At 41.6% G+C, this 26,659-nt stretch overlaps 1 protein-coding gene across 1 annotated transcript; it reads left to right on the forward strand.

Moving 5' to 3' along the window:
- The first annotated feature begins 2,286 nt into the window (after positions 1-2,286).
- Positions 2,287-3,396, forward strand: LOC131634686 (uncharacterized). The gene has a single exon (XM_058905323.1). The coding sequence runs from the start codon at positions 2,287-2,289 to the stop codon at positions 3,394-3,396; it is 1,110 nt and encodes a 369-aa protein (XP_058761306.1).
- Positions 3,397-26,659: the final 23,263 nt, after the last annotated feature.

Raw genomic sequence — 26,659 nt, forward strand, 5'->3', positions numbered from 1 at the left:
GGAACACGATTTCCTTCATTTGCATTGTGTTCTCATCCGGGAGACACGTTCCTATTACTTTATATCTGCTTGTTTGGTTTGCTTGTTCCTCTTGCAGGTGTATTAAGATTGTGCTCGACGCGCATGTCGACTTTTGTGTGCTTTCATGGCTAATCGGTGTGCTGACCATTTGCTTTTGCTTTGCTAGCTCGCTCGTGGGATTCTTAGTTTATTCGCTTTGCTTCGCTTTAGTTTACGGATCATCATCCGTTTGGTATTGATCTCGTTTCATTTTATTTCTATTGCACTTTATCGTTTTCTCGCATCATCCTTTAACATGAGAAGTAGGACCTAGACATGCATCTGGCCAAGCCCTCGAAAGAGGCTCTATTTTTGTTGGCGTGTTTATATTTGTGCTTTGCGGCAGGGAGTTACGGTGTAATAAGTCCTATATGGCACTCCGTTAAGTCCTCATGGAAGGCACGCGGGAAGGGTTAGCAATCAACCCCCGACTAGTCTCATCGAGTCCGTTCAGTATGCGCACGCCATGCGTTGCTCGCTTCTGAACTTGCACAAGATCATGTTATCGAGTATGTCAGGAAAAGGGTTCATGTAGCCGGACCCCCGCCTTTCATATAGCTCGCGTCGCTCGACGTTGATGCTCGGTGTACACACGCACTATTTTCCTTTACGATCCGTGACGGCTTGGTTGCTGAGAGGGACCCGCTCCTCTTGTCTATGGCCCGATCATTTTCGCGAGGTCTAATGCTTGGTTGACTTGGGTTGAGTTGCTCCCCTTGGCTATGGCGGGACCGCTTTTCTACCATTCGGTCAGTACCGTTGGTTTGTTTGCTTTACGAGCGGATGCTCGTTTGTGTGCTATTTGTTTGCTTCCCTTTTCCCTCGTAGGTTGATAGTTTAGTTTAGACTTGTACCCTTTGTATGATAACATTAGGTAGCAAGCTTTCCCCCTTAACTTTGGTTTTCCTCATGCATTCTTTAAAACACAAACCACACTCTTTGATTTTCTTTTCTTAAGAGCTTGTTATTTCCGCTCCATTCCCAAGCATAAGTCTCCAAAGGTCGAGCAGCGGAGTGTGAATGTAACTTGTTCACCTAAAAAACACAAAACAAACAGAAATTAGTTAGCCGAGCTACGGTACCTCTGATTCCGAAAAACGGATACGTAGGCAGCGGGGTAGGGCCCGTGCGAGTACAACTCTTTCTTTTCCCTACATTTTGCATGCATTTTAGTCCAGATTAGCGCAGTTTGCTTACACACCCATAGTTTTAGACACAAGTGTGGATACCATCGAGTACGATGGGCGCGTGGGGTGCTAACACCTTCCCCTCGTGTAACCGACTCCCTTACCCTTTTTCTCTTGTCGTGAGACCGTTGTTTTGTTTTGTGGTTTGCTGGCATTCCCTTCCTTTTCAGGATAAATATGTTAGTGGCGACTCTGTTAATTTTCGCGGGTAGCGATAGCTGGCGACTCTGCCGGGGACGTCTCGACCTATTGCGGGTCCGGACTTAGCGAGTCGATCCTAACGCTTGTGTGTTTATCTTTGGGTGCTTTACTGCTTTGCATATTTGACTGTTTGCATTGCATTCTATGTGCGCTTTAGTTTTCTGCATCATATTCTGGACTGTCTGGATTTCTATCTGTGGGTGGGTGTTTCAAGAGGTAAAAGACCCAATACCCAGGCTATGAGTGATACCTTAGGAACTAGGACTAGAGTGGCCGTGACGGACAGAAGGCGTATGCCTGATTGATCTGATCACGTATCCACGGGCAGAGCTTGATGGAATGAGGCAATATCGTATGATAGCGCCTACATTCGATCCTCTGTTGGCTTTTTGACCTACCTTGGCCTAGATTTACCCGTGAGTGGGGCGGGAATCAATCATTGATTAACAGGTACATTGATGGTGACTTTGGATCTTGTTCGTGGGTTACCGCTGTTCTCGTTCGTGGGTTACCATTGTTCTTGTTCGTGGGTTACCGCTGTTCTTGTTCGAGGGTTACCGCTGTTCTCGTTCGAGTGTACTATTGGTTCCTGTCCGTGGGGTACTATGGTTCTTGTTCGAGTGGTGATCTGTGTTCTATTCCAGTGTGTTGTTGACTATGGGTGTTGGTTCCGTGGTTTGACATTCTATGTTCCGTGTGGTATACTATTTGGGGCCGAATCTTTGGCTCTGTATTATGTGTGTTGCCGGCAGTCCAGAATGCCCGGTGGGCGGCAACAAGTCCCACCACTTTGCATCATAGCATATTTATTTCCCAAAAGAAATGCAAAAAAAAAGTAATGATAACAAGCATTTGCATGTCATGTTTTTCAGGGCTATTCAAGAGTTCACTCAAGTTGAAGATGGACATTTCCACTGATACTGTCAAAGAACGTATGAGGCATACCAGAGCTTATAAGATTCCGGATATTGATGTTTCGGGGTTGATTGGTTTGAGTTCTCGGTTGAAAGGGGAGGTTCTCCGTCATTTCAATCATGACTATGGCAATTTGCTCTCCATCCTTAATACATCTTTCGATCCAATGGCTTTGATCACCCTATTTCAGTTCTATGATCCGCACTTGAGATGTTTTACATTTCAGGACTATCAATTGGTCCCAACGCTCGAGGAATTTTCTTACATACTCAACATCCGAATCACTGATGATGTACCTTTCGTTCGAGTTCCCGAGGTTGTGAGATTTGAAAAAATAGCTGAAGCTCTTCACATGGGTATAAAGGAGGTGGAAAGAAATTGGAAGTCATCGAGCGGTGTTTCTGGTTTCTATCTTTGCTTTTTGATTAGTGGGGCTGAGGATGCGGCTAAGAAGGAGCAGTGGGTTGATTTTAGTCGTTTGCTTGCTATCATGATTTATGGTATTGTCCTATTCCCCTCAAGAGAGAACTTTGTGAGTTTGGCGGCGATTTGTGTCTTTATGAACAAAAACCCCGTGCCAACGTTGCTTGCGGATGCTTATTTTTCGATCCATTCGAGAAGTAAGAAGGGAGGATATATTGTTGGTTCTTGTCTTCCGTTGTTGTATCAGTGGTTCATGTTGCATTTGCCGGTGAGAGGACCTTTTGTGTTCAAGAAGAGTTCTCTTAAGTGGTCAGATAGGATTGTTAACCTCACATCTTATGACGTCAGGTGGAACTATTGTGTGGGGAAGATTTGGAACATTATCACTAGTTGCGGTCAATATCCCAACGTTCCTCTCATGGGAACCAGAGGTTGTATTAGTTATAATCCCACGCTCGCCTATCGTCAATTGGGATATGCAATGGAAAGGGCTCAGAATGATGTAGAAGCGTTTGAATCAGTGTACTTTGCTGATGGTAAAGATCCTCTGGAGCTAGAGAAGATAGCGTATGCTTGGACTAAAGTCCATAGAAGGGATCAGACTACTTAGAGCAAGAAGGTTCCTATTGCCATGGGTCCTTACATGAAATGGGTTGAGGCAAGAGTGGCAAATCTGTTGCTACCATTTGCGAGGTCATGTCCATTGTATGAGCAACCTCCCGTGGTTTTATCTGATACAGTTGCGGCTGAACTCTATATTCAAGCCGAAGCGGACAACATCAAACTAAAAGCAAAGGACAATGAGGTTGGCTTGGAGAGGTATTTTCAAGATCACGAAAAGGCGGAATTGGCTCGTAAGCTCAAGCATGCGCAAGGTGAAGGTTCAAACATGACACGTGCCCAAAGGCGATCTCATGACTTGATGGAAGAAAGCTTGTACCGAAAACAGCAGGAATGTGCGAAGTTGCGAAGGTCCGAAAACAATAGCAAGAGAAAGGTGCAGGATTCGGAAAAGCAATTGATCGAAGAAAAAGCCAAGTCGGCTCGACTTGAAGAAGAGCTCGCAAGACTCCGAGCCCAGCGGAGAGGAGATGGAGGAGCTCATTCTGTTACCAGACGATCCTAGTGTCGCTGTGGAGTGGATTTGTTTGGTCTATGATGGTTGATTTGATGTTTATGCTTGATATTTGTCACCCATGTCCAGGATTGTTGGATGGGGTCGCATTATGGATGTTCTGGATTTCTTTTGTATGCCTTATGAGCACATTGTGACACGGTTATGTGTTTTATTTGTATGAACTCAAATTCTCAGTTATGTTTGAATGAAATATGCTCAGTTTGTCGAATTATTCTCGTGTGCGGATTGTTATTCAAATATATTCGGTATCAGGGTTGCTATGTCCTATCTGAAAGTGGGATGAACTCTTGGATACCTGAAAATTGGCAAACATTTCATGCATATCATTCATATATCATACATGTCATATATTTGCAGGTTTTGCAGGTCTTATATCTTATGTCTCCCTGTTTTGTTATCAGAAGGAGTTCTAAAATGGCTAATCACCCGTATCCGACTAGGAGCAATCAGAGAAGGCAGATGGAACAGATTCAGGAATAAATGGCAGAGATGAGAGCTCAATTGACGGAGCAGATGAATGCGCAGATGGCGCAATTTATGGAAGCATTGACTAATGTGACCAAGGGGCAGGATGACTTGCGGGTTCTCGTCGAGAACTCCAGAAGGGTTGAGAATGGAGGACATCCGGGGCTGTTTGACGATGTGTCTGGTAGAATTGACGATCACCATGATCCGAATGAGTTTGATCACGTGGGAGGGCACTATAATCCTTTCAATCAGCATCACGGGTTTCCACCTCCACCTCCATCTCGTCTGTTGGGAAGGAGAGATAATCAGAACCGTGGTAATTTGGATTTCAATGTTGAGAACTTTGACCAGGTATCAAGGCATAGTGCTAAGGGTGCACATGATGAAGTTGAAAGGTATCGTCTGATTGAGGAACGTCTCAGGGCTGTTGAAGGCAAAAGGGTGTTAGGCATGGATATCAATGACTTGGGGTTGGTTCCTGGTGTGAGGATCCCACCGAAATTCAAAGTTCCATCTTTTGACATATACAATGGGGCGACTTGTCCCGTGACTCATGTCAAAGCATACTATCGCAAGATGTCAATTTATTCAGAGGATGAAGGTTTCCTAATGCATTTCTTCCAGGATAGTCTTGCTGGGGCTTCCTTGGAGTGGTATGTTCAACTTGAGCACACTCATATCCATTCTTGGAGAGATCTTGTGAAGGCTTTTATTAAGCACTATCAGTACAATGTTGACATGGCACCCAATAGGACCCAGTTGCAGAGTTTGGTTCAGGGGTCTAAAGAATCTTTCAAAGAGTACGCTCAGAAATGGCGTGAGTTAGCTGCGAGGGTTCAGCCACCTATGACTGAGCGTGAGATGATTGATATGTTCACCAGTACTTTGTCTCGACACTATTACTTGGCTTGTAGTGCTTCAGCTAACTTTTCTGAAATGGTGAGATATGGCGAACGTGTCGAGATGGGTCTAAAGATGGGGAAAATTCAGTTAGGAGCTTCTTCTAATTATGCTGGTGATAAGAAACAAGCTGAGGGTTATGCCAGAAGGAAGGAAGGAAATGCAGATGCCATATATGGAAGAAAGGGTTTAGGGAGAAACAATTCACAGGTTAATGCTGTCATGATCCCAGTGCCGCAACAACAATAACAACAACAACAGGGACAGCGTTCCAATAATGATCGCTATCCTCCCAGGACCAGGCCTCACCGAAAGATTGATCCGATTCCCATGACCTATGCTCAGGTGTTGCAACATTTGCTCAAGATTGAGAAAATTACTTTGAGAGATGCTCAGAATGCTCCGGACACACAATCTCCGAATTATAATGCAAACGCACGATGTGCTTTCCACTCTGGTGCAGTTGGCCATGATACAGAGAGGTGCATTGCGTTGAAGAATAAAGTCCAGGACTTGTTGGATCAAAAGATTATTCAATTCACTCCTACACCCAATATTGTCAATAATCCGATGCCTACCCATGGGGGTCCAGCCATGAATGCCATTGTCAACGGTGAAGAGGTGGATAGTGATTGTGACTTTGATAGCTGGACTCGTCCAAGTATTCCCGGAGAGGTGCCTAGCAACTGGACAATTGAAGATGTCATCCAAGTTACACAAGGAGTAAATTCCTTATTTTTTACTTTTCTTATCATGTCATATTTCCTACGCTCTGCCCAAGGCGTAATGAATCATTTGTAAGGCCATGCAGTTTGCATTTTCAAAGTTAATCATGAAATAAAAGGACGTTTTTGCATACAAATGTTTTGCTCTTTGTCTTTCTTTTTAACCTTTTCCTTTAAATGGCAATGTTTTTGCACACACTTGCACATGGCTTAATAATAAAACTAAAATAAAAACATCAATCATGCAGATGTTCCACTACCATGGATTCCATTGGTAACAGTTCCGCTATTGCTCATTATGATTTTGACAATCCGATCTACCAAGCCGAGGAGGAAGCTTATGAAGATTGTGATCTTCCCGACGAGTTGGCTAGATTGTTGAAACAGGAAAAGAAAGCGATTCAGTCGCATCAAGAGGTAATCGAGATGGTAAATGTTGGTACTAAAGAGCAGGTCCGAGAAGTCAAGATAGGGGCTGCACTTGAGAGTAGTGTGAAGCAGAGGCTTATTGATATGTTGAAAGAGTATGCGGATATCTTTGCTTGGTCCTACGAGGATATGCCAGGTCTTGATACAGATATTGTGGTACACCGTCTTACCTTTCAAGGAAGATAGTCCTCCTGTCAAGCAGAAGCTTCGAAGGACTCGCCCAGATATGTCTGAGAAGATTAAGAAAGAGGTTGAGAAACAATTTGATGCTCGTTTTCTGTAAGTCGTGAATTACCCGCCGTGGGTTGCGAATATTGTTCCTGTGCCTAAGAAGGACGGAAAGGTCAGGATGTGTGTTGATTATAGAGATTTGAACAGGGCGAGTCCGAAAGATGATTTTCCTCTTCCCCACATTGATGTGTTGGTGGATAATACTGCTCCTTTTAAAGTGTTTTCCTTCATGGATGGCTTCTCTGGGTATAATCAGATCAAGATGGCACCAGAAGACATGGAGAAAACAACGTTTATCACACCATGGGGAACTTTCTGCTATAAAGTCATGCCTTTTGGGTTGAAAAACGCAGGGGCAACGCATCAGCGCGCCATGGTGACTCTTTTTCACGACATGATTCACAAAGAGATTGAAGTGTATGTCGACGACATGATTGCAAAATCTCACACTGAAGAAGAGCACTTGGTTCACTTGCAGAAGTTGTTTGAAAGGCTTCGGGAATTCAGACTGAGGTTGAATCCAAACAAATGCACTTTCGAAGTGCGATCCAGAAAGTTGTTGGGCTTTGTTGTTAGTGGGAAAGGTATTGAGGTCGATCCTGCAATAATAAAAGCTATACAAGAGATGCCTGAGCCGAGAACAGAAAAAGAGGTTCGTGGTTTCTTAGGGAGATTGAACTACATTGCTAGATTCATCTCTCATCTTACGACCACTTGTGAACCAATATTCAAATTGCTGAGAAAAGATCAGACGGCCAGGTGGAATAATGATTGTCAAAAAGCATTCGAAAAAGTGAAAGAGTATCTGCAGGAACCTCCGATACTAATTGTAACACCCCTTACTAACCCCGCGGCAATTTAAAAAAATTATTCAGAGTACATGAAATAAGGGTGCCACAATTCATAATAAATAAACATCATTCAGTCATGTCATGCATTCACTGAGGTAATCATTCATAAATTAAAACGTTTCATGTTAACACAGCGGAATCTATCAAAAACGGACTAAGTTTAACATCTTCCAAACTTATCCTTCAAACATCAAAACATAACTAGAGTCATAATCATAAACTCTAAACAATCGCGTCCCCAGTGTTACAACTACCAGAGCATGACACCTGACGCTACTAAAACACTGACTCATGAGCTAATCCTCACCGAGTCGAATTGCCGCTATCCTCAATCTGAAAATGACAACATGTAAGGGTGAGTCTCATCATAATTAATAAATGTTATAAGGTTATAAAGTAATAACACATCCCAGTTGCATCATTCACCCAATTGTTTCATAAACAGACATTCACAACAAATCAAACCAAAATCAATACATCATTAACATTTACAACACTGGAATACATCCAATCATGTTATAAATTATGCATATGTATGAACTGACACTATGTATGTGGTACCAACATCATCAAAAGGGGATAACCCATGACCGATCCAACATCGTCCAAGATACGGCCCTGCCAGCACAGATTCCACACGATGGGAATCATGCCCTTCACTGATCCAACACACCCTTATGGATACAGTATCATCAATGAACATGAATGAATGCAACATATACAACATACTTCTACTATCATCATCATCAATCATCAACATCATCATCATCATTCAAGTATGTTCATATATATTAACATCATTCAATCACAATTCCATAATCATCATATACAAAACATACACGTATTTGCATCAATCATCATACTCAATAAGAATAGCATACATGTATTTTCAACATTCTAAAAACCGATGAATCATCATCATATAGATTATCCTACAAGGTTCGTTTAGCTCAAAACGGCGCATCAAACGGACCAACGGTTAAAAAGTTATGCATCTTTGAACTTTTTAAAAATATCTCAAAACACCAACAGCACGCGGCGCCATCACCAGTTCGCGGCGTGAACTGAGCGTCCCAAAAATTCATTGGCTCTCTGCCAGGTTGTTCGCGGCGCAAACATCTACACGCAGCGCGAAACGAGAAAAAGTTACGCCTTCGCGACGCGAACATAGGTACGCGGCGCGACCTGAGCGTATCACAACTTCCTGGCATTCTGCCCACCTGTTCGCGGCGCCACCCTGTGCACGCGGCGCGAACCGGCGATTTCAGAAACCCCAACCTGCAGAAAACAGCATTCTATGCATTCCAAACACACCCAATTCATACCAGTACGAACCTAGAGAAATAGAATGCACAAACAACACAAAATACGTCTCATAATACACCAATTACACATCAATTGAGACCACAACAACGCAGAAATCATAGATTCAAACATAGAGATCAAACATCATACAATTGACTCAATCCCTAAACCTATCATATGACTCAATCGACCCGAATTCCACATCTATTCAGTATTATCAACCCCTAACCCGATAATAGATGATAATCAGATAAGTCCCCCCTTACCTTAAACAAATTTCTTGATTCTTGGTCTCTCCCTCTACCGTTCTCCTTCACGTTCCTCGTCCCTCAGACTTCTGTTCTTTCACGTTCTTTCTTTCTTCCCAATTCCAATTATTTTATGAAAATAATAATAATAATATTAGTAAAGGGCCTTCCTATATCACACCCCCTTTTACTATTTCTCACATGGCCCAAATCCCATAAACCATTATTTATTTATTATTTTCACAAAATCCTTAATAATTCTAATTATTAATTCAATATTCTTGATTAAATTAATATTAAAATTATACGGGCGTTACAACTCTCCCCCACTAAAAGAGTTTTCGTCCTCGAAAACATACCTCAGGTAAAGAGCTCTGGATACGAATCCTTCATCTGGCTCTCTAGCTCCCAGGTAACATTTCCTTCAGCTGGTCCTCCCCAAGCTACTCTGACTAAAGCTATTTCCTTGCCCCGCAATTGCTTCAGTCTTCTATCTTCAATCCTCACAGGTAACGTTTCAACCGTTAAGTTGTCTTTCACCTGTACATCATCCACTTGGATCACGTGGGACGGATCCGAAATGTATTTCCTCAATTGAGACACATGAAATACATCATGCAAGTTGGCAAGCATTGGCGGTAACGCAATACGATATGCCACTTCTCCTACTCTTTCTGAAATTTGGAATGGTCCAATAAAACACGGAGTCAACTTCTTTGACTTCAAAGCTCGACCAATACCCGTCATAGGAGTAACCTTCATAAACACATGATCTCCCTCTTGAAACTCAAGTGTCTTCCTCCTCTTATCATAATAACTCTTTTGACGACTCTTAGAAGCTTTCATCTTCTCCTGAATCATCTTAATCTTCTCCGTAGTCTGTTGTACAATTTCTTGTCCAATCACAGCACTTTCACCAGCTTCGTACCAACACAATGGAGTTCTACATCTCCTACCATACAATGCCTCAAACGGAGCCATACCTATACTCGAATGAAAGTTGTTGTTGTAGGTAAATTCAATCAAAGGCAGATAACTATCCCAAGCACCTCCTTTTTCTAATACACAAGCACGTAACAAATCTTCTAACGACTGAATTGTTCTCTCAGTCTGTCCATCCGTCTGCGGATGATAAGCAGAACTCAGTCTTAGCTTAGTACCCAAAGCCTTCTGCAAACCTTCCCAGAACTTAGACGTAAATCTCGGATCTCTGTCTGACACGATACTCGAAGGAATACCATGCAGACTGACTATCTTCTCAATGTATAATTTAGCCAGCTTTTCCATCGGGTAATCCATTCTTACCGGTATGAAATGTGCAGACTTCGTCAATCTGTCCACCACAACCCAGATAGCTTCACAATTCTTAACAGTTCTCGGCAAATCCGAAACAAAATCCATCGATATGCTATCCCACTTCCACTCAGGAATAAACATTGGTTGCATAAATCCAGATGGCTTCTGATGTTCAACCTTTGACTTCTGACAAGTCAAACAAGAATACACAAACTCGGCAATTTCTTTCTTCATTCCAGGCCACCAAAATAGCTTTCTCAAATCATGATACATATTGGTAGCACCAGGATGAATACTTAATCCACTACGGTGTCCTTCTTCTAAAATATTTCTTCGGAGTTCGACAACATCCGGAACACAAACTCTGTTTCCAAACCTCAGTATACCATTCTCGTCAACTCTGAATTCACCGCTCTTGCCTTGGTTAATCAAAGTCAACTTGTCGACTAATTCGACATCAGCCTTTTGGCCCTCTCTGATCTCTTCAAGAATACCACTGGTCAACTTCAGCATTCCCAACTTAACACTAGTAGGAGTACCTTCACATACCAAACTCAAGTCTCTGAATTGTTCAATCAAATCCAATTCCTTTACCATTAGCATAGACATATGCAAAGTCTTCCTACTTAAAGCATCTGCCACTACGTTTGCCTTACCCGGATGGTAATTCAAACTAAAATCATAGTCTTTAAGGAATTCTAACCACCTTCTCTGTCTCATATTCAGCTCCTTCTGGTCAAAGAGATATTTCAGACTATTATGATCACTGAACACTTCAAATTTCGATCCATACAAATAATGTCGCCACAACTTCAAGACAAAAACCACCGCTGCCAACTCCAAATCATGAGTCGGATAATTCCTTTCATGCACTTTGAGTTGTCTCGACGCGTACGCGACCACTTGTTGGTTCTGCATCAATACACCACCTAAACCCATCAGCGAAGCATCACAATAAACCACAAATGATTCTGTCGGATTCGGCAAAATCAAAATAGGAGCACTAGTCAACCTCTTCTTCAGCTCTTGGAATCCTTCCTCGCATTTTACATCCCAAATAAAAGCCTGACCCTTTCTGGTTAATTTAGTTAACGGCAATGCTAACTTTGAAAATCCTTCAATGAACTTCCTGTAATAACCTGCAAGACCAAGAAAACTACGAATCTCTGACACCGATTTCGGAGCTTCCAATTGAGATATAGCCTCTACCTTAGTAGGATCGACAGCAATACCATTCTTTGAAATTACATGTCCAAGAAAACTGACCTCTTCTAAACAAAATTCACAATTCGACAGTTTGGCAAAAAGTTGCTTCTCTTTTAACAACTCCAACACAATTCTGAGACGTTCTGCATGTTCTTCCTCACTCTTAGAATATATTAGGATATCATCTATAAACACCACCACGAACTTATCGAGATAAGGATGAAATATCCTATTCATATACTCCATAAATACACCAGGTGCGTTAGTAACTCCAAACGGCATTACCGAATACTCGTAATGTCTATACCTTGTCCTGAAAGCGGTCTTCTGAATATCATCGTCTTTCACACGAATCTGGTGATACCCAGACCTCAGATCAATCTTACTAAACACACATGCTCCAACCAACTGATCCATCAAATCATCAATCCTCGGCAAGGGATACCGATTCTTGATAGTAACCTTGTTCAATTGTCTCTAATCCACACACAGCCTCATTGAACCCTCTTTCTTCTTCACTAGTAACACAGGTGCACCCCACGGAGAAACGCTAGGACGAATGAACTTCTTCTCAAGTAATTCTTCCAACTGCTTCTTCAGTTCTGTCAGCTCAGACGGTGACATACGGTACGGTGCCATTGACACTAGACTAGTTCCCGGAATTAAATCAATAGAAAACTCCACTTCTCTTTCCGGTGGTAATTCATTCACTTCTTCCGGAAAAACTTCTGGGAATTCACACACCACAGGTAATTCGCTACTCGCCACTTTTTCTTTCACATTCATCAATGCGAACAACATAAACACTGTTGCACCATCCTTGATAGCTTCACCCACTTGTTTAGCCGTCAACTCCAGATCATCAGAATGAACTTCTTCAGGAAAGATTACTGTCTTCGAAAAACAGTTGATGTGAACACTGTTAAATTCTAACCAGTTCATCCCCAGGATTACATCGAGTTGTTTCAACGGAAGGCACACTAAGTCCATCCCGAATTCCCTACCAAAAATATCAACCGGACAATTCAAGCATGCGGACGAAGTAGTTACTGACCCCGATGCTGGAGTATCAATAACCATACTTCCATTTATTTCAGATATTTCCAAATTCAACCTCTCAGCACAATCCAAAGAAATAAAAGAATGAGTTGCTCCAGTATCAATAATCGCAACTAAAGGTGTGCCATGAATAAAACACGTACCTTTAATTAGTCTATCCTCCGGAGTGGTTTCTGATCCAGACAAAGCAAAGACCTTCCCTCCAGCTTGGTTCTTCTTCGGCTTAGGACACTGTGGGCTAATGTGACCCTCCTCACCACAATTGTAACAAGTCACAATCTTCTTCTTACAATCAGCGGCAACATGACCCACTTCTTCACACTTGAAGCACTTCTTCTGATTCCGCTTGCACTCATTCCTACGGTGCCCGATCTCACCACAGTTATAGCACCTGACAAAAGCACTGGAGTCTCCCCCACTAGGCTTCTCCCAACCACCAGTCTTTGGATTACCTCTACCATATGGCTTACCCTTATCCATAGGCTTCTTCCCTTTCCTGTCAACTAACTCGCGAGAGTGAGATGACTTCAGCTTGAGATTATCTTCCTCGAAGATCCTACTACAGTCCACCAAGTCTACAAATCTCCGGATTCTCTGATATCTGATACCCTGCTTAATCTCATCGCGGAGACCGTTCTTGAACTTGACGCATTTCGAGAATTCACTAGCTTCATCATTGTTGTAGTGGACGTAGTACTTTGCCAACTCAACGAACTTCGAAGCGTACTCTGGTACTATCATGCTACCTTGAACTAGTTCCAGAAATTCAATTTCCTTTCGACCCCTTACGTCTTCAGGAAAGTACCTTCTCAAAAACTCTCTCTTGAACACAGCCCAAGAAATAGCCACACCATCAGCTTCCAGTTCAGTCCTGGTAGTCAGCCACCAGTCGTCAGCCTCTTCAGACAACATGTGAGTACCATACCTCACCTTCAGATCCTCAGCACAATCGATGACTCTGAAGATTCTCTAGACCTCCTTAAGCCACTTCTGAGCACCTTCAGGATCATGCGTGCCCTTGAACAATGGAGGATTGTTCCTCTGAAAACTGTTCAGCTGCCCGTCAGCATCGATCGCGGCTCCATTGGCATTTCCTCCCAGCACACCAACAATCATGCCCAGAGCCTCAGCGATAGCATCATCGTTTCTTCCTCCTCTTCCAGCCATTGTTCTGCTTAAATCACAACCAATTTAATCAGAACAGAAGTATCGACAGTTAACTCTTACTAGTCGCATACACATGAAAGCAAAACTGACACTAAGACTCTGGTCATAATGACCGACTATGCTCTGATACCACTATTGTAACACCCCTTACTAACCCCGCGGCAATTTAATACAATTATTCAGAGTACATGAAATAAGGGTGCCACAATTCATAATAAATAAACATCATTCAGTCATGTCATGCATTCACTGAGGTAATCATTCATAAATTAAAACGTTTCATGTTAACACAGCGGAATCTATCAAAAACAGACTAAGTTTAGCATCTTCCAAACTTATCCTTCAAACATCAAAACATAACTAGAGTCATAATCATAAACTCTAAACAATCGCGTCCCCAGTGTTACAACTACCAGAGCATGACACCTGACGCTACTAAAACACTGACTCATGAGCTAATCCTCACCGAGTCGAACTGCCGCTATCCTCAATCTGAAAATGACAACATGTATGGGTCAGTCTCATCATAATTAACAAATGTTATAAGGTTATAAAGTAATAACACATCACAGTTGCATCATTCACCCAATTGTTTCATAAACAGACATTCACAACAAATCAAACCAAAATCAATACATCATTAACATTTACAACACTGGAATACATCCAATCATGTTATAAATTATGCATATGTATGAACTAACACTATGCATGTGGTACCAATATCATCAAATGGGGATAACCCATGACCGATCCAACATCGTCCAAGATACGGCCCTGCCAGCACAGATTCCACACGATGGGAATCATGCCCTTCACTGATCCAACACACCCTTATGGATACAGTATCATCAATGAACATGAATGAATGCAACATATACAACATACTTCTAGTATCATCATCATCAATCATCAACATCATCATCATCATTCAAGTATGTTCATATATATTAACATCATTCAATCACAATTCCATAATCATCATATACCAAACATACACGTATTTGCATCAATCATCATACTCAATAAGAATAGCATACATGTATTTTCAACATTCTAAAAACCGATCAATCATCATCATATAGATTATCCTACAAGGTTCGTTTAGCTCAAAACGGCGCATCAAACGGACCAACGGTTAAAAAGTTATGCATCTTTGAACTTTTTAAAAATATCTCAAAACACCAACAGCATGCGGCGCCATCACCAGTTCGCGGCGCGAACTGAGCGTCCCAAAAATTCATTGGCTCTCTGCCAGGTTGTTCGCGGCGCAAACATCTACACGCGGCGCGAAACGAGAAAAAGTTACGCCTTCGCGACGCGAACATAGGTACGCGGCGCGACCTGAGCGTATCACAACTTCCTGGCATTCTGCCCACCTGTTCGTGGCGCCACCCTGTGCACGCGGCGCGAACCGGCGATTTCAGAAACCCCAACCTGCAGAAAACAGCATTCTATGCATTCCAAACACACCCAATTCATACCAGTACGAACCTAGAGAAATAGAATGCACAAACAACACAAAATACGTCTCATAATACACCAATTACACATCAATTGAGACCATAACAACGCAGAAATCATAGATTCAAACATAGAGATCAAACATCATACAATTGACTCAATCCCTAAACCTATCATATGACTCAATCGACACGAATTCCACATCTATTCAGTATTATCAACCCCTAACCCGATAATAGATGATAATCAGATAAGTCCCCCCTTACCTTAAACAAATTTCTTGATTCTTGGTCTCTCCCTCTACCGTTCTCCTTCACGTTCCTCGTCCCTCAGACTTCTGTTCTTTCACGTTCTTTCTTTCTTCTCAATTCCAATTATTTTATGAAAATAATAATAATATTAGTAAAGGGCCTTCCTATATCACACCGCCCCCCTTTTACTATTTCTCACATGGCCCAAATGCCATAAACCATTATTTATTTATTATTTTCACAAAATCCTTAATAATTCTAATTATTAATTCAATATTCTTGATTAAATTTATATTAAAATTATACGGGCGTTACACTAATGCCTCCAGTGCCAGGAAGGCCTTTGATTATGTACCTCACAGTTCTTGAAAATTCAATGGGATGTGTGCTGGGTCAACATGACGAGTCTGGCCGAAAAGAGCATGCAATATACTACCTTAGCAAAAAGTTTACCGACTGTGAATCCCGATACTCACTGCTCGAGAAAACTTGCTGTGCTTTGGTGTGGGCTGCTCGCCGGCTGAGGCAGTATATGTTGGTTCACACCACCCTATTGATTTCCATGATGGATCCTATCAAGTATGTTTTTGAGAAGCCCGCTCTTTCCGGAAGAGTAGCCAGATGGCAGATGATTTTGACTGAATATGATATCCAATATACTACTCAGAAAGCCATCAGAGGTAGTGTGTTGGCAGATTATCTACCCCATCAGCCTGTTGAAGATTATGAACCGATGAAGTTTGAATTTCCCGATGAGGATGTCCTGTACATCAGAGATTGTAACATTCCCGGACCAGAGGAAGGATGTAACACCCCACATTTTCTAATTTTAATTTAATCGGAAATTAAATTATTATTTAGAATTATTTAGTATTTTGTTGAATTATTGGAGAATTATGGATTAAGGGCCATTGGGCCGGATAGTGAGATTAGTAGTATGGGGGTGCTAAGTGAGTAAGCCCATTACTAAATATTTTATGTTTTCATAAAATAAAGAAAATAAGGAAATAGAGTCAGAACGTGAAAAATGAGAAGTGGAAGAGAAGAGCTGAGGAACCAAAGAGGAAGAAGACCAATCAAGAATCTTTGGCTAAGGTAAGGGGGGACTCTTCCGATTACCATCTCTTATTGTAATTATGGATTATAGTGCATGTTTGGTTGTGTTGTTGAGTCAATTTGATCATATGTCAGAGTTAGGTTTTGGGATAATTTTAATAGAAGTGAATAATTGATGAATACCTCTGTGAATTCTATATAGAATTGTATGTTAATTGATGTTTGTGTTGTGGGTATTGTATCAGTTGTTGTGTTGCTGTGTTCTTCCATGAAACACTGAATCTGAGTTATGGGTTTCCAATAATTGGATAGAAAGTTAGGTTTTAATGTGTAAAACTGACATAGGATAATAGATTGATGAAATTGGATGAATACCATATGTTAATGTGTAAAAAGATGGTGTTTTAGACTTAAAATCGTAGCCTGTTATGAGTGAAAACGAGTGGAAAACGTACTGGTGCGAAATTGCATATTTTTGGAGAAAACTGGTGAAATGCGTATGAGATTTGGTGATACGCGTATGGGAGCGTATGGGATGAGGCCATACGCGTATGGATGTGTTCATACTCGTATGGAAATTCTCAGTGTAAAATTAGTTCTGTTGATTCGCGTATGGGATGGCTGATACGCGTATGGGTTTGGGCCATACGCGTATGGGAGGTGCCATACTCGTATGGGTTCTGTGTGTAAAAATTCTGTTTTGTGATTTTCTTTGAAAGTTCAATGATGCGTAACTTTTGATCTGTAACTCCGTTTTTAGTGCCGTTTCGAGTATGATGAACCTTATGAGACAACCTATGAGTTTAAATGATAAAATGAGGTGTAGCTTTCAATTAATTTTGAATTATGAATTTATTGTTTGATGAATGATGTATTGTACATATATATGATGAGATATGACAATACATGCTATGTTTTAAACATGATTCGTATGATGATCTTGTTTGATTTTGTAATGGAACTCATGAGATATTTCATGTGATAATATGAGTATGATTTAAATACTTTGTTCGTTTGATGGATGATATATTGTTGACATATGTGATGAGATGTGACAATATAAGACGTGTTTTGAAAACATGATTACGTGATGATTGTTGAGGATTGTACAATGATGATTGAATTGTTTTGGAGGATGTGAATACATGTATATTCTTACTTTTGATGATGATGATTAGGGTAATACATGTATGTTCTGTAATGATGGTGATGATGATTGATTGTATTGAATGATGTGATATATATATATATGAACATGCTTGTTATTGATGATGATGATGATGAAATGAGTATAGTTGATGCTACTCATAGATTGGTAATGATGAAAGTATGTTATATATATGTTACATGCATTCATAAACATGAGTTGAATCCTATATGATGAGAGGATTCATCGAGGGGCAGAATTCCCATTGTGTGGAATTGGTGCTGGCAGGACCGTTTCTGAATTGATGATAGATCGGTCGGTGGATGATTCCACTGGTGATGTTTGGTACCACATGCATAGTGTCAGTTGCATTCATATGCATGGATTTGATAACGTGGCTGAATGTATTTCATTGTTATGATTGGTATTGTGTGTTTTGTGTGATGATGGATTATCTGAATATAGATGGATTGGGTGAATAATATAACTATTGATGTGTTGTTATTTATAATGCAATAATATTTGTTAATTGCGAATGAGACTCACCCTTACACTATATTTTTCAGATTGAGGATAGCGGCTCCGACTCGGTGAGGATTAGCTCATGAGTCAATATGTGGTTTAGCGTCGGGTCATGCTCTGATAGGTGTAACACTGGGGGAAACGTTGTTTTTGAGTTTATGATTATAACTCATTTTTGTTTAATTTATTTGAGGATTAATAAATCGATTATGTGATGTAATTTGATGATGTTATTCCGCTGTGTCAACATGATATATTATGAATTATGAGTTATAATGAAATGTCTCTTAGTGAATGCATGACATATGACCGATGTTGTTTATTTTATTTATGAATTGTGACGCCCTTGTGCATGTTACTCTGATTTAATTATTAATTTCCGTGGGGGTTTAGAAGGGTGTTACAAAGGACCCAAACCAGGATCGCGATGGACGCTCGTGTTCGATGGTGCCTCTAATGCACTCGGGAATGGTGTTGGAGCTGTGATTACTTCTCCTTCAGGTTTTCATATTCCATTTACAGCCAGAATTTGTTTTGATTGCACTAATAACATGGCTGAATATGAAGCTTGCATCTATGGTATCGAAGCTGCGATCGATTTGCGAATCAAGTACTTGAAAGTTTATGGGGATTCCAATCTTGCCATTAGCCAGATCAATGGGGATTGGGAAACTCGTCATCAGAATCTGATTCCATACAGGGAGCATGTGATGTGACTTATTCCATACTTTGATGAGATTACATTCCAGCATATTTCTAGAGAAGAGAACAATCTTGCTGATGCTCTCGCTACTTTGGCTTCCATGTTCAAAGTGAAATGGGCCAATGAAGCGCCTAATATCACCATCAGCAGGTTGGATGAGCCAGCATTTTGCTTTGAGGCTGATGTTGAATTAGACGGAAATCCATGGTATCATGATATCAAAAAGTTCCTTGAAACTCAAGAGTATCCTCCCGAATCTTCGGTGACTGATAAGAAGTTTCTGAGAAGGTTTGCAGCTAAGTTCTACCTCAACGGTGGGGTATTGTACAAGAGGCATCATGACAGTGTGTTGCTCCGATGTGTTGTGAAAGAAGAAGCTTCGAAAATCATAGAAGAAAAGCATGAAGGCGAGTTTGGTACCCATTCTAGTGGGCATACGATGGCTAAGAAGATCTTGAGGGCTGGTTACTATTGGTCCACTATGGAAACTGATTGTCATAACCATGTCAGAATTTGTCACAAGTGCCAGATCTATGCTGATAAAGTGCACGTGCCGCCTGTGCCATTGAATGTTTTGACTTCTCCGTGGCCTTTTGCAACGTGGGGCATTTACATGATTGGAGAGATTAAGCCTACTGCTTCTAACGGACATCGCTTCATTTTGGTTGCCATCGATTACTTCACCAAGTGGGTTGAAGCCGCATCTTATGTGAATGTAACCAAGCAAGTGATTACCCGTTTTATCAAGCACAACATAATCTGTCGTTATGGGATTCCTGAGAAGATCATTACTGATAATGGATCGAATCTTAATAACAAGTTGATGAAGGAGCTTTGTGAGTCTTTCAAGATTAAGCATCACAATTCTTCTCCGTATCGTCCAAAGATGAATGGCGCTGTTGAAGCGGCCAACTAGAATATTAAGAAGATTGTACAGAAGATGGTAGTTACCTACCGAGATTGGCACGAGATGTTGCCTTTCGCTTTGCATGGTTATCGCACCTCTATGCGTACATCGACTGGGGCAACTCCTTTCTTGCTTGTTTACGGTATGGAAGCGGTATTTCCAGTTGAAGTTGAGATTCCTTCCCTGAGGATTATGAAAGACGTCGAGCTTGACGAGTCAGAATGGGTACAGAATCGGATGGATCAGTTGAACCTTATTGATGAGAAACGCTTAGCGGCTATTGGACATGGCCAGGTGTACCAAAAGAAGATGAGAAAAGCTTTTGACAAGCGGGTGCGACCCCAAAGCTATAAACCAGGTGATCTGGTGCTCAAAAGAATCATTCTTCCTCAGGGCGATCCTCGAGGCAAGTGGACTCCGACGTATGAAGGCCCCTTTGTTGTGCAGAAAGTATTCTCTGGCGGTGCCATGATGCTTGCAACGATGGATGGCGAGAACTTTCCGCACCCTGTGAACACAGATGTAGTCAAAAAATACTTCGCATAGACCTGATAAAAAAAAGAAAAAAAAGAGAAAAGAAAAAAGAAAAAAATAAAATGAATCAGGCAAAAGAATGAAAAAGAAACGAATATACCCGCTAAGTTGAAAACCCGAAAGGGCGACTTAGGCAAAAAAGGGGACAAAAGCGAATGACTACATCTCGCACGCCACCTTGGCTATCACTCTTCATACATGCTTAGGGCTCCCGACCGAGGGATAAGCAAGACTCTGTGTTCTTGAGTTTGCACCTGGAAGCTCAAATCCCTAAAGCATTCTCTAATTCCAATCACTTTGTTTAGGGCTCCCGACCGAGGGATAAGCAAGACTCTGTGTTCTTGAGTTGGCACCTGGCAGCTCAAATCCCTAAAGCACTTACCAAACCCCGTCGGGTCCACAACTTTGGTGACATTATCAGATCGGGCAGTGATCAATCCTAATGAGTACGGTCTTCCAAAGCAAGGAGATGAGAACGTCGGAGTTATAAAAGTGATAGCGGGATCGAAACCAATGGATATCCGTTTCACATTGCCATTTCTCTTGTACTCAATAAATGCGTGGTTACCTCTTACTAGGAACTACTTCTGAATGTGTTCGCTCTTTTACGAGCATTCTATTCGCAATTAATAAAAAACCTTTTTATCTTAAACAACTGTTTTCTTTTACTGTTTTGTTTGCATAAAGCGTCCTGAATTTGTGTTAAACTTTGCATATGAAAACTGCATTGCTTTTACGATACATGATTAGAAATGATGAAACCTTTGAATCTACTTCGAAGTCTTGTGTAACCAGGATGGCAGGTCAAGATGCTATGCTATATCCTGGGGCATTTTCATTTGCTTGTCTCACAGGTACGTCCTTGCAAGCACTTCGCATCAGCATATTGACGCACCTAGCAATGAGAGATTCTCACTCCCCAGCCGAGTGCTTCCCAATGAGAGATTCTCACTCCCCAGCTGAGTACATTCAGATGAGATTTTCTTCGTTCCAGGATTCTCATATCCTCATCAAAGCACATGCTCCAGAAGCCTCATTCCCCGGCGGAATACTTTCTCCCCAGTTGAGTAATGATTGGATGGTATCTGATTACCCAATCAGCTATTAATGAGGTTCCTTGCCCGAATGCCTCTCTTTCCCCAGTAGAGCGCTTCTCTCTCCAACAGATTGACCTGTTTTCTCCAAGAGAGTCATCTTATTCCCCACTGGAGTGGTCTCAACAAGAGGTTCTTATGCTAAGGTCCTTATCCCTAGCGGATTTCTCATATCCCTAGCAGATCGTTGTGCGGTAGTAGTCATCTTCCTCACTGAGTTTCTTTCATCAGCAAAGTTTCATTTGCATCCTCAGCAGGATCTGTTCTCGTTTAGAACCTTCCCCAGCGGAACGCGTCCTGCACAAGCAAGTTGGTCACTCCCCATCAGAGTTGTCTTCATGACTTGCCTTTATCTCCACATCCCCAGAGTGTCGAGAATTTGCTTCTCTAATGAAGTTGCCAGGGTATTCCCCAGGCAGTTAATTGGGATGTTCATATCCCCAAGCAGGATTTATTCCCCAAACAGAGCTCGCATCCAGAATTGATAGTCTCCAGCAGATTTCTGATCCATCTTTTCCAGCTCGCAGTTTGTGACTCCTGGTCACTCATCTTGTCTTCCCCGCAGAGTTCTATATTCTCTCCAAGACTACTTCAGCAATTCAGTGCTCTTCCGTTGTTTCCCTAAGCAACGTTCGAATCATGCATCATTCGCATTGCATTCTCTAAGCGTATAGCGTCTTCCTTCTCGGGAACGTTATTCCATACACATTCATACATGCATAATGCATAAATCATATCATATTTGTTTCTTTCTACAGGAAAGTCATCAAGATATTCTAATGCCTCGTTGAGGGCAGCTCGCCTAATCATTACAGGCGTTATCCTGATATTGAGATCAGAAGAGGATTGTCAATTCATCCGTTGAAGACATTCCGTTCCCGGCGCACACAGTTCGGATGAGATATTTGTCCTTATTCTTGATATTCAGATCAGTTGAAGGGACCGCCTCCGGATCTCCCAAGATCTTCCTAAGGAGCCAGCCACTGATATCTAGATCCGATGGAGATGTCTACCTGGTTGACTTTGTCATTCAGAAGAGGATTGTTCTACTTATTTTCTGGCGCAGCTCAGATCAGTTCAAAGACATTCCTATTCCCGATGCCCCCAGATCGGTGGAAGATATTTGTTCCTATCCTGATATCCAGCTCAGTTGAAGTAACCGCCTCCGGATATCTATAGATCTTCCGAAGGAGCAAGCCCTCTGATACATCAGATCAGTTGGAAATATCTACTCCCTGACGATTTAGTTCGTTCAGAAGAAGAAACTCGCCTGCCCAGTCCTGATGCCTAACCATCAGTTGAAGACGCTTTCTTTACCCGGCGTACACAGTTCGGAAGAGATATCTGATCCTATCCTAATATTCAGATTCAGATTAGTCGAAGGAACCGCCTCCGGATCTCCCAAGATCTTCCGAAGGAGCAAGCCACTGATATCATTAGATCAAATGGAGATGTCAGCTTGATCGACTTTGTCTTTCAGATGAAGATTGTCCTACTTATTTTCTAGCATCATGTCTAGATCAGTTTAAAGGCATTCTTTCCCCGGCGTACACAGTTCGGAAGAGATATTGTTCCTATCCTGATTTATAGTTCAGTTGAAGGAACCGCCTCCGGATCCCCGTGGTCTTACGAAGGAGCTAGCCGCTAATTCCCAGATTAGTTGGAATATCTACCTGATGATTTAGTTGCATCAGAAGGGATGTCTGCCCAGATTCCCAGATCATGATTCCCAGATCAGAGATACCTATTACCCGTTGATGTCCGATTCAACCGATGTATCTCCCTCGATTCCCAGATCGACTTAAGACATCTATCCCGATGCAAGTTCGGAGACATCTCCTACGTCTGATACTCAGATCAGTCGAGATGTTCCTTCTCTTGATGCTTAGATCATTTGAAGTGTTTCCCATGCCTGTGGGTGACCGTTCCTTCTTATCGCAAGTTTGAGCATATTTATTATCCAGATCAATTGAAGTTTTTTCTCCCTGCTTGCGGGGTGGTACACTCCTTCTTATTACAATACGGAATCTTCTATTGATCAAGAGTGCAAATTTTCGAGTTCATTCTAGTATTCAATCTCCTTCCACCATAATGGTTCGAAACTTTCGTTTTCTCACTCGTCAGGTTCAAGAAGTTTGAATAGGGGCAGCTGTTGCACCCCAAAATTTGCCCTCTTTATTTGAGCTATAAGTTATTAACGACGTTTATTTCGTCATTTGAAAATTGAAGAAAAATAGTAAAGAGTTTTCATGGGTTTAAGAAGAAAGGTGTGAAAAATGGTTTAAACAGTGGAAATACGAGAAAATTCACAAGTCATATTTGGAAGGTGATATGAGCTAAGTTCCCGCAGAGCCTTGATTGTTTCGACGATATCTACAACTTTCGTGTTTGGCTCGGAAGCCAATTCTTTGAGTAAGGTCGCCAGAGTTGCAAATTATTTGAGATTTCACAGTGAAAAACAGTGCTGAATGTAGGGTTTCGGACCCCGAAAAATTCATATCTCCCAATCCACTCGTCGGATTCGCTTGAAAATATAACTGGAGCTCCGTACCATCATTACCAAGATTTCATATGTTCAGACCGAAGGCCAATTGTGCACTAAGAATTCCCAGAATTTTAAAGATCGTCGCATTGTTTCGGTAAAAAGTGTGTTTTCAAGCATGTTGCGCCTAGTTTGAAAATTCATAATTTCTTCGATTTTTATCGTATGAAGTCCATTCCGGCGGCATTTTCTCAGAAATTTTGTTAGCTTCGATTCTTCGCCACACATACTTGTTCAGATTCTGAGCCGAAGATAGGGTTTTATCGAGTTCTTTGAGCGGTACTCACAAAATTCTGCAAAGTCGCACCAGATGAATCGACGTTTCTCGTCATTCAAACGCGTTTAATTTCTTCATCGCTTATCGGATTGAGACGATTCTCGCGGCGAAGAGTCAAGAATTTGGTCATCTTCGCAGTGGCATTAGTTTCGTTCCGGGATTCAGAGCCGAACCGAGTTTCCTTAAAAACGAGCCAAAATGAGACGCACCGAGGGCAATTTGGACATTTCGCGTTGACAATATATAAACATTTTGCTCTTCACAAATCAAGGGGGGACTCTCATAATTCCAATTCACCAAAAGTTCAAAAAAAAATTTCTCGCAATTCTCTCTCAATTCTCTTGAATCAAAACCACAAATTACATAAAACTTTCATCAAGAACTCATCAATCTTCATCAAGATCAAGAACATGGATTGAAGAATTAAGATTCGACGTTCGATTTTCTTCTCTCTCTCCTCAAATCTCGCGCGCCTCTACCTCTCTATGACCTCGGATTTCGCTTTCGCGTTCGTGTCGTGTTCGCGTTCGTATCGTGTTTGTGTTCGCGCTTCGGTTGAGATATTCATCCGGTAAGCTTTCAGATCTTGAATTAAGTGTTTAATTGTCGATCATTATGTGAATTAGGATCTAGATCTATATCTTTCTCTTGATTTATGGATAGTTGATGATGATTGATCGGTGAATTTGCTTTGTTTTTGCTCGAATCGATAATGTTCATGTGAATTGTGGTTAGATGTGATGTTTATTGCATGTAATTGATGTGTGTTGATGATAAATTGTGATATTCGTGTTCGGATCTATGATTCGATGATAATTTCGTATGCATAATTGTTGATGTGCATGTATGTTGCTTGTGACGCACTCAAAGTGTTTGTATAAATGCATGTGGTGTACTTTTGCTTGATATTTGCTTGGCTCGACGCGTCGCACTTTCCATAATTAGGATCATTTGACTTGTAGACTCGTGATTAATTCATGATTTGATGTTTGCTTGTGATGATTGCCAATGGAATGGTTTTGGATTGAGTGCGAACGGCTCCGAGGTCCTAAAAATGCTTAAAAATTGGTTTTGCTACGCCAGGAACCGGGTTGTCCCAGGCGGGAACCGGTTCCCACTCAATCCAAAATTGTTGATTTTCTGCATTTTAGTACCAGGAACCGGGTTGTCCCTAGGTGGGAACCGGTTCCTGCGTTGTTTTTGTCCTCTGATTTGTGTGCCAAGAACCGGGTTGTCCCTAGGCGGGAACCGGTTCCCAGTAATCTGAAATATGCTTGCTTCTGTGATTTAGTACCAGGAATCGGGTTGTCCCTAGGTGGGAACCGGTTCCCAGTTTTCTGCCTCTGGTTTTTAGTACTAGGAACCGGGTTGTCCTGTGCAGGAACCGGTTCCTGTGTGTAATTTTTGTGTTTTCTTTTCTAACTTCAATCTTGCATAACTTTTTACTCGTAACTCCGATTTGCACGTTCTTTATATCGACAGAAAGCTTATGAGACGTACTATCTTACTAGATGCTTAGTTTTCGTTAATTTGTAGATCATTCATGTTTGATTTCTCTTTGATGTTTCATTATCCATTTCATGTTTACATTACTTGTCCGTTTCCTTTTGCTTTATAGTAATAACGCAATTCCGATTGCGATGCTTGTTATCTCTAACTTGTGTGCTAGTGTGCAAGGTTTTTGGATAGTCACCGACCGGCGCTTATTGCTTGAGTGTTCCGCTTTACTTGCGGAACACGATTTCCTTCATTTGCATTGTGTTCTCATCCGGGAGACACGTTCCTATTACTTTATATCTGCTTGTTTGGTTTGCTTGTTCCTCTTGCAGGTGTATTGTGATTGTGCTCGACGCGCATGTCGACTCTTGTGTGCTTTCATGGCTAATCGGTGTGCTGACCATTTGCTTTTGCTTTGCTAGCTCGCTCGCGGTATTCTTAGTTTCTTCGCTTTGCTTCGCTTTAGTTTACGTATCATCATCCGTTTGGTATTGATCCCGTTTCATTTTATTTCTATTGCACTTTATCGCTTTCTCGCATCATCCTTAAACATGAGAAGTAGGACCTAGACATGCATCTGGCCAAGCCTTCGAAAGAGGCTCTGTTTTTGTTGGCGTGTTTATATTTGTGCTTTGCGGCAGGGAGTCACGGTGTAATAAGTCCTATATGGCACTCCGTTAAGTCCTCATGGAAGGCACGCGGGAAGGGTTAGCAATCAACCCCCGCCTAGTCTCATCGAGTCCGTTCAGTATGCGCAGGCCATCCGTTGCTCGCTTCTGAACTTGCACAAGATCTTGTTATCGAGTATGTCAGGAAAAGGGTTCATGTAGCCGGACCCCCGCCTTTCATATAGCTC

Source organism: Vicia villosa, unplaced genomic scaffold (genome assembly GCF_029867415.1).
Source record: "Vicia villosa cultivar HV-30 ecotype Madison, WI unplaced genomic scaffold, Vvil1.0 ctg.001334F_1_1, whole genome shotgun sequence".
Lineage (NCBI taxonomy): Eukaryota > Viridiplantae > Streptophyta > Magnoliopsida > Fabales > Fabaceae > Vicia > Vicia villosa.